Raw genomic sequence first — 12,509 nt, forward strand, 5'->3', positions numbered from 1 at the left:
AAACAAGTGGCAATGTGGCTCAAGTGGTAGAGCACTAGCCTTGAGCAAAAGCAGTTCAGTGACAGTGACCAGACTGAGGTCAAGCCCCAGGACTGGCCAAACAACAACAACAAAAGCAAACAAGCAAAACCTCTAGTACTAGTACCAACAAAAAAATAAAATAAAAAAGATGGTATTCCCAATGGCAGATACAGCCAGCAAGGTATAGATCATCCACCCTGCTCATCATGGCTTTACCTGTGAGTGAGCCCCGAGATTTTGTGGACCTAGAGATTGTTTTAGTTTGTTGTTATGTCTCCAGGACACAGCTTACTCTCTTTTGGTGAGTGGTGGGTTTCCATCTTTCCCTCTTTAAACAGCAGAGAAGCTGACAGTATGAAAGCCACTTTACACCCACACCACACACACACATTGTGCTAGCACTAAGACTTCCTTTACTTTTTTGCTCAAGGCTGGTGCTCTACTACTTGAACCACAGCTCTAATTTTGGCTTTATTTGCTGGTTCAATGGAAATAAAAATCGCATGGACTCTCCTGCCTGGGCTGGCTTTGTACCACAATCCTCAGATCTCAGCCTCCTGAGTAGCTAGGATTATAGCATGAGCCGCTGATGCCCACCATGGGTTTTTGTTTGTTTGTTTGCTTGCTTGCTTGCTTGTTTTTTTAATAAAAATACTGAGTTTGATTTGGTTTTGTGATCTGGTGCATATGAAACGAATTCTGATAGGAGCGTGCCCAGAGAACATTTACCTTGTGAAAATGCAGTGAAAGAACCCAATCTGCTAACCTGGAAGCAGTTCCCTGTTTTCATTTGAGGAAAGAGCAGGCAGGGTAAGAGGCAGCATGCAAGTGAATGCCTAGTGAGTACTTTAACAGAACCCCCTAAAGGCCCCCTAGTCTTTGCTGTCATGAGACTCCCTTCTGGACCCCCATACTGAGAGCCATGCCCTTGCTTTTCTGCCATTCAGTGCAATGCAGCAGTGCAAGGGTGAAGAGCCAGCTTGGGAGCCAGCCTGCTCAAGCAGGAGCCTTGGCAGGCCACGCCTAGTGGGAAGCCACTCAGGTTGCTCATCTGAACTGAGAAGGCTCAGTGAGTGAGGTCTGCCTCCTGACGCTGCAACCTGGACACAGAGCCTGTGGGGGGTAGGCACTGTGGAAGATTTTTGTGCTACAGAGTTCAGGGCTGGGCTCCTGACTTGTGGTATCTGGATAAAGTTGGACTCATTTGATCAGTTTAGAACTCTGATGAGCCCCTAGCAGAAAAACGGGGGTGTATAGCTGTCCTGTGAATTTTTACTAAAATGCAACTAAGTTTATGATTCATGCATAGCCTTTCAATACCAGGTTAGGAAAGAGCAATTTGAGTACTGTTGTCTTCTGGAGATCACATCCTCTGTCCTCCTTCCTGTCTGCAGTGGGAAGAAGAAAAGGAGGTGGTGGTGGTGGTGGTGGTGGTGGTGGTGGTGATAATGATCATGATCATGGGACAAGTAGCCACACCATGCTGCCCATTAGGCAGACCCACAATTTATGACCAGTGTTAAGTAAATTTCCATTTCTTTGTTGATAGTACAGTTAGCTGACATTTATACCAGCTTTAAAATTATGACAAAATCAGCCAGATGCAGAATGAGCAAGCCTGTTCCCCAGCTCTGTGTGTGGTTGTCCTAGGTGTGAGTCACAGGGGGGATGGGGGGAGAGTAGAAGGGGGAATAGGCCTACGAGCTGGGAAGCAAAATTTTGGTTAGTTTCCAGGCCTTCTGGCTGACTGCTACCCTTGGTAAAACACACACAGTTTGTTGGCATCTCCCTGCAGCCTTATTCAGAACAAGGTGTCACCAGGTTGGGCTGTGGAAGATAGAGTGGAGAAATACTAGAACTGAAAATCTCATCAGAAAGATTAGCTTGTCTCAAAAGAGGATATTCTTAGGAGAAGAACACAAAGGCACAATACCTATAGGCATATGATCATATAAAATAATATCCAAATGAACTCCAGGAAATGGAAATAGGAGGGTTTTTTTTTCTTGCTTGCTGTTTTTGTTTTCTTTTCCTTTTGTCTTATTTGTTAGTTGATCTGTCTGGGAGAATAAGGAGGGGCACAGAAATGGAGAAACAAAGGGTGAACTAATGCAGCCATGGAACTGACTAGATACTATGTTGAAAATTAAGTATACAATTTGTGGAAAGAGATGGGAGAAAAAAAATGGGGAGAGAAGGAGGGAAGGGGTGACATTGTTCCAAAAGTGGCCAGGTGCCACTTATTATAATTCTAGCTACTCAGAAGGCTAAGATCTAAGGATCATGGTTCAAAGCCAGCCCAGAAAGAAAAGCCCATGAGACTATTATATCCAGCTAACCACCAGAAAACTGGAAGTGTGCTCAATGTAATAGAGCACTAACCTTGAGCAGAAAAGCTCGGAGACAGTGCCTAGGCTCTGAGTTCAAGCCCCAGGATTGACGAAGAAAAGAAAAGAAATAACACTCTTTATCTGACTTATATAACTATAAGCTCTCCGTATATCACTTTTATAATAGCAGTTTTTAAAATGCATGAAAAAAAAATATTGACTAGTCTCATTCTTCCATGCAGCACCCAACCAATGCTGATTTTGATCTCTCGTTATCCTTTATGCATCCTTTAGAGGAGACAGATGGTTTTCCAACTAACCAAAAAAATACATATTTTTAACCAAAAAGAAATTCCTAAATCTGCAGTAAGACATTTCTATAAATCTTGTTCGTCTTTACCTGCTGGTTTTCTAAATGGAAGAGAAAGGATTTTTTTTAAGTGCATTTGGAAAATTGTTTCTGTAAATGAGACTATTTCTTAGTAAAGCAGCAAAGCGACCGTCGGAGCCCAGAGTTTAGAATGTGGTCATCTGGATGCTCTCTTTGGTTTTTCCTCACTGTGGGGTGAATTTGGTTATGCATAAAGAATGTTCCAGCTTCAGTGCCGTCATAATATTCCATGTACCTATGTGAAAGTGGAACTAGGAAAATTGAGGGGATGAGTAGGTTTGGGGAGATGGGAGAGGATGCTGATCCAGATGCATTGTACTCGTAAGCTGACATGTTGAACTGGAACCCCTTTGAACAACCATTGAAGAGAATGATTGTAAAAAAGACGTTCAACTTCTCAGTATCGTGTGTGGTGCAGTGGCTATCAATGTTATCTTTTGATCTGTGCCTCAGGTCAGGCAAGGCATGGTGTGGCTCCCTGTGGTCCAGGCCACGGGCTCCTGAACCTGAGTTCTTACTTCAGCGGAGACCTGGGAATGTCTCCTGGAACTCAGCCCGGGTCCCCTTTAAGTCGGGAAGAAGCACACTGCGTGGTAGATGGTGACATGAAGGGACATGTGTGTCCAGAATTAGAGACCTAATCCCCAAGTGTGGATTAGCCAGCAATGCGCTTACTGGATTGAAATGACTTTTTAAAAATGAGCTGGCGTCAATAAGATCTGATAATAACTGAGCCACATACACGGCCTGAGACTCTCAAAGCCAACTTTATAGTGTGCAATATTCATTAGCAGGTTCCCAACATTTCTGTATTGTCTCCATTTTACATTGGGCCCAATTCTTCCCCCAAAGCCTCAACTGGCCTCACATTTCCCCTCCTGATCACAGACTCCCAATCCTAGGAAATGAGTCCTCACTTTCTGTTTAGAAGGAGGCATTAACCGGTGTCAGCCGGTTAAAGACCAGATGCAGGAACATACCAGCATCCAGTTCTGATGACAGTTCTCTGAGTCTCGTCGTGGCCCTGTGCCTTCCACCCTCCCTGCTGCCTCCAGTGTCCATTCCTGGACCACTACCTCTCTGCAAGAAAATCATTGTTAAGGCGTGCTGAGTGAGTGGATGGAAGCACTAACTCTTTGTCCTTTTCTTTACAGACACGAGACGACTTCCTGGGCCAAGTGGACGTGCCTCTCAGTCACCTTCCGGTAAGGCCAGTTACATGGTTTTCTGATGGTTTCTAGCTTGTCTGTGTGTGGAGTTTGTTCCCTCATGGTGGCTCCAGCTCTCACTCCTTCATAGAAAGTAGTCCTTTCAAGGCGTCAGAGAGAGGCTAACTTGGCTGTAAACATTGCCTGGGTCTGAAATCTGTAAGCATTCCTGCCAGCATCACCATTTCCTCTCCCCTCTCCTCATGCAGAATGGCATCTCCTCTGTCCACTCTTTTTTTTTTTTTGTACTTGATTCTTTGCTCCCAAGTCCGTTGGTTGGTTTGGCCTGATGTTGCTTCCCAATGCTAGAGGTTCTCTTGCTGTTTCCTTAGATAGGTCACTCTTTCCTAGGTGTGGGTGGGGTTAGGACTGCCCCCATCAACATGGAGACAGAAGGGAAGACATGGTTGATTCTGAGTGCACTTGTTCCCAGGAAACACCCACTAGCTTTAGGAAACGCACTGCTGTGGTGTGGTTCTGAGGCCCTTCTCTGCCCAGATGAGCAAGGTGGTGAACTATAACTGCAGTTAGGCGTGTGACCCACATGCAGGCTGTGGGAACAAGACCTGGAGGCCTTCGTGGAGGCAGGGCATATCACATTCCAGTCTCAGTTTTCCAGGTTGTTCTACTGGTCCGCCTGACCACTTTCCTCTAAGCAGCACAAAGTACCGTAAGTAGGAGAGGATAGTCAAATACTTCTTCCTTACAAGGTGCTGTGTTTTTAAATGCTTTGGATGAGCACATAGCATAAATAGTCTATAAACTAAAATGACTTAAAGCACCTAGTGCCTGCCTCCTGCTCTGTAGAAACTGTGGCTATTCTCCTTCGTCAAATGCCAAGAAAGACTGTCTTTACCAGGAAAGCTGTGAAGATGGGTTACGAAGGAATGAGGCTTCAGGCAATTTGCTCTCACTCTCTCAGGCAAGCTCTTAAGGAAGAACGGCTTCAGGTGAATTCCTTTCCAGAGGATTGAAAGTAGAAGTGAGAACGTTGAAATTCTTTTGTTTGTCTCTGTATAAAAACCTGATACTTTCAGGTGCTCTGAGAAGGCATATTTTGTGTGTCCATGTGGTGTCACTTCTACTTAGGCTAGTCCCATAAGCCATCATTTTGAAGAAAGACTTTATACATTCCTGCATCAGATCAGTCTCTTACCATGCTCTGATCTGAGCTATACAATCCTGTGTTTAAATGGTGTTCATTGGTTGGCTACTTCTTCCGTGGGTGTCCCCAACCACCTGTTTCCCCAAAGGAAAAACCACATCGTGGCCTCATGAGAGGCTGAGTGAAATTTTCAGCAACATTCCTTCACCAATGCCTTGTTGTGTGTGATTTAGTATTGAATGGTTTTGGAAGATTGAACCTGACTTCTACAGAGTAAAACATTTGTTCTTTAGAGACTGAGTCAATTGAGGGAATAGTTTTTGGATTTCGCATGGAGGTAAGAGTGTACTTGCAAAGAAGGAACTGGTGCCTAGGCTCAGTGCTAGAATAGAACAGAACATTGATTGAAGAACAATTTATGAGGCATGAGTAGGATCTGAGACATAATATGGGAGGGTGAAAATGCACAGTGAAATGCAATTTTTTGTATGATTGATATACACTAATAAATTTTTTGGGGGGGGTCCGGTCGTGGGGCCTGAACTCTGGACCTGGGTGCTGTCCCTCAGCTCTTCAGTTCAATGCTAGCACTCTACCACTTGAGCCATAGCTCCACTTCCGGTTTTTTTCTTTTTGCTTATGTGGTACTGGGGAATTGAACCCAGGGCCTCAGGCATGCAAGGCAAGTGTTCTACCACTGAGCCACCTTCCCAGCCCCATTAATAAATTTTTTAAAAGAAAGTAAGCACCAGCTGCTCACACATGTAATCCTACTTAGCTGAGATCTGAGGATCGTTCAAAGCCAGCCTGGACAAAAGTGTCTGTGAGACTCTCTAGTTAATCACTAGAAAACCAGAAGCAGGGGCTGGGACGGTGGCTCAGTGGTAGAGCGCTTGCCTTGCATGCATGAGGCCCTGGGTTCGATTTCTCAGCACCACATAAGCAAAAAGAAAAAAAGAAAAAGAAAACCAGAAGCAGAGGTGTGGCCCAAAGGGTACAGCGCTAGCCTTGAGTAAAAAAAAACTCAGAGACAACACCCAGGTCTTGAGTTCAAGCTCCATGATCGAAAATTTAAAAATTAAAATTAAAAGAAATAGATTAAAAAGCACCTGGTGAGAACAAAGTACCCCAACATGAGTAAAACCAGTGGCGTAACAGATTCTTCCACTAATGTAAATGCCCAAAGAAAACTCTACATTAAAGCCCTATGAGCCCATTCTTCAAATTGACTCACGTTTTGAAACAGGATGGAAGTGTGGTGGTAGAACCCAAGGAGCATATCTGAATTGATGTTGGCCTTTGGGCCCAGGATTTGAGGGTCTGTCAATATGCATATCAAGCCATTTATTTATGAGAACACTGTGTAAAGCTTGCAGTGTTGTTCATTTTGTGGGATAATGCAGTATGTAAGGTGGCTAGGAGCATTTGAACCTGTTTTGTCCAGTGCACAATGGATGATATTCTTTCCTTGACAGCTACACATTTTCATGGCCGATTACATGTGGTCTGGAAATCCATTGTTTGTTACTTTGGATCAAGGGAGCTAGAACAATGGAGAAAGTACCCCAGTTGTAAAGGTGGAGGTCAGTGCAGGGGTGTATGATTTTGATTGGTTTAATATGGCCCCATTTTCAGCTAGAGAATTCATTCCTTCCATAAATACTTCTGGAGAGTCAGGGTTCTAATCTTTGAAAATGGATCAGTGGAGTGAGCTCTCCTTCATATAGCTGGGTGCCACCAATACTGAAGCTACCTATAGCCATAGAGCATTTGACATATAGTTGGAGTAGTGGAAGAGCTGGGACCACAGTTCTACTCCAATTTAATTAAGATTAAACCCTAAGAAAGCCACATGTGGCAAGTAGCACATGTGAAAATGAAGGCAAAAGGTGGGCATCAGTGGCTCATGTCTGTAATCCTAGTTACTCAGCAGGCTGAGATTCAATCTGAGGATCACGGTTCAAAGCCATCCCAGGTAGGAAAACCTTATCTCTAGTTAACCACCAAAAAGCCAAAAGTGGAACCATGGCTTAAGTAGGTAGATTGTTAGTTCAGAAACAGCATCCAGGTCCTGAGTTCAAGCTGCAGGACTAGCAAAAAAAGAGAGAGAGTCAGCATTCTAGCCTTATGAAATAGGTGATTCTCAATTTCCTTTGCCCCAAACCATGCCTCTAACTACTGAAGGAATAATGAGTGGGAAGATTTTCAGGCCCTCCAGAGTTTCATGGTAAATCTTAATGCTTTTGTTCTCCTCCTTGAACTGTTTCTAATTCTGCATATGTAATGAACTAAGAATATTTAACTTGCATAAGATTAGACTCTGAAATTTGAATCCTAGAATAAAGGTGAAGATAAGTTTTCTTATATTAAAAACTGCTTCTTAATAAAATAGTTGACTATTCCTCCATTTTTTACCTATATATTCATATATTTGCTTTAAAAGCATTAGACTAGGAATGAGGCATTACTTGATTGTTCAAGATAACACAAACCAACCAGGTATAGTAGCTCCCACCTTATAATCCTAGCTACTCAGGCAGCTAAGATCTGAGAACTGCAGGCAAGGTGTGGCTCAGGGGGTACAATGCTGCTGGGCTTGAGTGAAAAAGCTAAGACAGTGCCCTTGGCCCTGAGTTTAAGCCCCAGTACTAGCACAAAAGGGGAAAAAATCACTATCTCTGCCTTGCTTCTTTCTGGTCTTAGGGAATGAAACTCTACCTATATCATGAACTTGATGGGCAAAAGTCAACAGCAGAAGTGAGTTTAGCTCATGACTGTTATCAAATTCTTTTAAATCATTTAAATGCTCTATTTTATGTCTGTGAGTTTGTAAAACAAATACTGCAGACCTCATGACTATTGTTGGTTGAAGAACTCTTCCTTGTTGAAATTCTAGAGGCCAGTTGCTATGGTTACCATTGGATATTGGTGTTTGCGATGTAAACCTCACTCTCACCATCTTAGGCTTGTCTTTCTCAAACTGTTCCCCATCCCCATATACAGCTCTAAGTTCCCTAACCCAAAGAAACTTCCTAGGCAGACTAGAAGGTCAGTCTCCGCTTTTGTCCCCTGCGGACAATTGAGTCCAAGCACTTCAACATCATGGAGTGCCTACATGTTCCCGACAGCTCACTGTCAACACCTGGGCACCTGCACCAGCACCTGCTGTGCTGGGTCCTGCGGGTCTTTTGTTTTTTGTTTCTGGGTACCAGTCTTGGGGCTTGAACTCAGGGTCCCTCAGCTTCTTTTGCTCAAAGCTAACACTCTGTCACTTGAGCCCCAGCACCACTGCTGGCTTTTTCTATTTATGTGGTACTGAGGAATCGAACTCAGGGCTTCATGCACGCTAGGCAAGTATCCTACCACTAAGCCACCTTCCCAGCCCCTCCAAGGCCAGTGGCTCTCTGTCAGAGAGACAAAGAGGAGGCATCTGGAAAGCCTGGCAGGAAGTTTGTGCAGCGAGTGCTATGCATGGTCAAAGTCACTGAAGTAGGTTCAAGTTGTCTCAAATGGTAGGACCTCTGTTTTCTTTACTTCTAATCCAGATCATATGGCTCATCTTGACTATTTCTTTTGCATTTTAATTCCTCTTGAGAACTGAGGAAAAGGAGACCAGAGAAGAGCAAATAGGATTTGTAAGATGACACTTTATTTAGGCCAGAGAATTAGGAAACACAAATCCATGCTAGGCTTTAGTAGTTGAGAATCTTACCTGTCAGGCATTGCTGACTTCCATCTGGGAGATGGCTAGCTTACCTGGTAACATTAACCAAGTTAGTATTCCTTCCCTAGCCCCTGCTTGCCTGCAAAATGGAAGTACTGGTCTAGTTGGCAGCAAGCTTTTATCCAGCTCTCTGGAGAGGAGCTCTCTATTCCCAAGCAGAGGCTGCACAAGCCATGGTGGTATGTGCACTACCTAGGAGATGCTGTTATCGGAGCCCCGGCAACTTTCATGTTCACTTGAGCTCAGTGTATCACCGCCTTAAAAGTTCATACAGTATTTGATGACATGAACCTACTAATTGGGGATAAAAGTAACCCCACAACTTGAATTGACAACAGATTGAACTTCTAGCAGTTATGCCTCTGACCTTTTTCTTCTGTCTCTCTGTCTGTAGAGCCCCCCACCCACCCACCCATTCTCCCTCCTCCCCAGCACAGAATCTCCACACTCCGCTGGGTGTGGAGAAGCTGTTTCAAAATACGAATGTGCAGTCTGCTTAGGTTAACGGTGGGATGTTTGAATTTGAGTTTTTCTAGATTGGCCCATTTCCAGGGTGTCCAAGTTGGTGATGTCCCCCCTAGACTTGAGCATTCTTCCACTCCTCTTGTGTTTGTGGCTGGTGGCGGGAACATATTCCAACACATCTGTATAATTCGTCATCATGGCGATCAGAGGGACCCGAGAGGCATTACTCATTCCTGAGAGTGTTCTGCAGGTAAGGATACCTGGGCCCAGCAGTCAGCCAGTTATCAGCAAGGCTGGCCCTCTGCCCGTGCATCGATGTGCCTCTGGCACTGCCAGGAATGAATGGGATAGGAGTAGCCTGCAGCTTCTGGTGGCTGAAGCCAGGTTTTGGATCTGGGGACCTAGGGAGACTCTCCCCCTCCAGTTAGCCAGAAAGATCTTTTCCTTACTCCATGTTGAGATTGCACTTCTGATTAGACAAGCACTCTTCTTAAAGTGACAGCACTAGCTAGCTGGCAGATTGTCTTTGGAACTTGCCTTCATCTGTGGCAAATGACTTCCCATGGCACCCTCAGTGCCGTGCTGGGAGTCTCCACGTGGCTCCGCTCTGGGGAAGGTGGTCAGATTGGAAGCTGGGTAAATGTCAAGAAGAGCCTCATAGTTGTTGACAAGTTACTTCTTGTCCAGGCTAGAGGATGCCCGTGAAGGGGAAATTTCATTTTTACCACTCTACTTTTTCTTGCTTGGCGTTGAGTTGGTAATAAACAAGTGGCATGAGAATACAGAACTGGCTGAAGATGGTAACAGCCAAGTTTGGTAAAGTGTGTCAGACACACCCTTTCAAGGAGGAATGTATGGAAACCACCTCAGCTGATTGGTGTAACACTTACAACACCCTTGTAAGATGAGGATACAGGAGCCCCGAGGGGTAAGGACCTTGCCTTGAGTGTCAACTCTTGAAGTAACAAAGCCAGAGCACAGATGTGGGGTTTGCCTCTTGATGGTGGGTTAAGTCTGAGTAATGTGTGAACAGATGGCCTTACAAGCCCTCCGAGGTCCGTGCTCTTCTCCTTACTCCCAGGTGCCTTGCAGCTCCTAGAATTCTCACTGACACCATGGATTGTTCTGGAGTCTCTGGGTACCCTGACCCCAAGCTTCCATTCTCATTCCTCCCACTTCTCCTCCACCTATCAAGATCTCTCTAGTAATTTCACATTGAACCATTTATCCCAAGTCTGACAGGGTGCAGCCTTCTGCAGTGCCGGATTTGCTGTGCCTGAAATTCTAGAGAATAGGGCTGAGCTGGCCCTGTCCCTTTCCAAATAGTTGTACCCCTACGGACAGGTACTGTGTGCCACCCACAAATCTCTCATACATTATTGCTCCAAAATGATTTGTTGGCTGAATAAGTGGGAGAAAGGAATACCAACAGCAATATTCTTGATTACTAAAATTTCCATTATAAATCATGTTTATTTTAGAACCCTTTCTTATTCCCAGCGTGTCTTTGACTCTTGTCAATGATAGTAGATCGCCAGGGTCTCAGGACTTTCTGTAGATCAGATGAATTTATCAACTGCTTGGCCAGCAATGTTCTTGACACCAGTGAAGCAGTGGTGAACAAATTCACAGCCTTTCTTCTCATCCCAGAAAGATGATGATGAACTAATACATGAAAAAATGAACATGTGTGTGTGAAGGAGAGATGATCTGCTGATGAGATCAGCTGTGGTGAGGGTAGGGGGCTGGATGGGAACTCAAAGAGCAAGATGGTTATAGGGAAATAGACATACTATCTTCAGTCAGCTGCCTGTCCAGTAGAGAGACCTGCCAGTACATGGCGCTGTGGCAGCATTAGACATGATTTGTACACACAGCAGGTGAGCCTAAAATGGTTGGAATAGGAGTTTGTCATACAGAGTGGTTCACAATGAAGTTAAAGGTAATTAAAAAGCACTCGTGTACCAGGTGGATCATAGAAGGAATTTTTATTTTATTATAAGAGAGTAGGAAGTCATTGGGAGTTGAAGCAAGGAAGAACATAAACAGAAACTTGCAATGCAAATGTATATACACACACCTCTACCTTGATATAAGAAGTGATTATACTTTGTTTGTCCCTATTATTACAAAAGTAAATGTTTTAAATTGCATTTAATTAAAGAGTCTAGTTGAGATTTTACTACATGCAATAGTTTTTAAATAGCATTTGTTTTTCCAATTTCCTGCTTTGTTGAAGCAACCAGCTTTACACCATTAAAAAAAAAAAAAGTACCAATTTCATTTGAAATGAACAGACATCTCAGATACAATCACAGCTTCCTGAAAGACATCCAGCAGAGCCAAGTGCCAGTTGCCCATACCTGTAATCTACTAGCTACTCAGAGGCTAAGATCTGAAGATCACAGTTTGGAGCCAGCCTGGACAGGGAAATCTGTGAGACTCTTAACTCCAATTAGCTGCCAAAAAGCTGGAAGTGGAGCTGTGGCTCGAGTGGTAGAGCTCTAGGCTTGAGCATATAAGCTTAGGGACAGTGCCCAGGCCCTGAGTTTGAGCTCCAAGACTGGCACTAAAATAAGAGTCCAGCAAAAGCTGATAGGTGCACCTGGACTTTGTGCTGGAGAGAACCCATCATTTCTTTCAGACTTGTGATTTGGTATTTTAATGTGAGAAATTAGCTGTTGTCAAAGATTAGATCTTGCATTTTTGTGGTAATCTTTGTTTCTGGAGTCACAAGGATTAAAGGCATTAATGCTCATAGTGGTCCAAAGCTAATAAGCTCCTGGAGGTCGAGACTGTAGCCTGCAGTTAAAATTACACTTGGCAGCCAATGGCTGTAATTTTGTCATTTGTCTCTGGCTAGAGTTGGACTCCCAGAATCTGGTGTGGATAGTGACATCTAGTGGATCTTAAGGATGGATGGAGTCTGTGGCCTGTTTAATCATCTAGTACCAATTGAAGAGTTGGCTTTTTGTGCACAAGGACCATGTTCTAAAATAGCAAAACATCTCCTCTGTAACCCTTTTTGGTGTGTCGAAAATATGAAATTTTCAGGATTATTGCTTTTTTGTCTAATTTCATTTTTCTTCCCATAGACAGAAGACCCCACCATGGAGCGACCCTATACATTTAAAGACTTTCTGCTTCGACCGAGAAGGTAAAGTTTAAGCGGTACATATAGGGGGTTGCCAGTCTTTGATCCTTCCCTTCCCTTCCCTTCCCTTCCCTTCCCTTCCCTTCCCTTCCCTTCCCTTCCCTTCCCTTC

General features: G+C 44.1%; 1 protein-coding gene across 5 annotated transcripts in view; it reads left to right on the forward strand.

The window, feature by feature from the left end:
- Positions 1-12,509, forward strand: part of Nedd4l (neural precursor cell expressed, developmentally down-regulated 4-like, E3 ubiquitin protein ligase) — a 299,659-nt gene that overhangs the window by 225,473 nt on the left and 61,677 nt on the right. For all 5 annotated transcript variants that reach the window (XM_013018975.1, XM_013018974.1, XM_013018977.1 and 2 more), the window contains 2 exons: positions 3,897-3,947; positions 12,340-12,401. In XM_013018975.1, the coding sequence (XP_012874429.1) occupies positions 3,897-3,947; positions 12,340-12,401 (113 nt within the window). The remainder of the gene's footprint in view (positions 1-3,896; positions 3,948-12,339; positions 12,402-12,509) is intronic.

This window comes from Dipodomys ordii, unplaced genomic scaffold (genome assembly GCF_000151885.1).
Source record: "Dipodomys ordii isolate 6190 unplaced genomic scaffold, Dord_2.0 Scaffold43, whole genome shotgun sequence".
NCBI lineage: Eukaryota > Metazoa > Chordata > Mammalia > Rodentia > Heteromyidae > Dipodomys > Dipodomys ordii.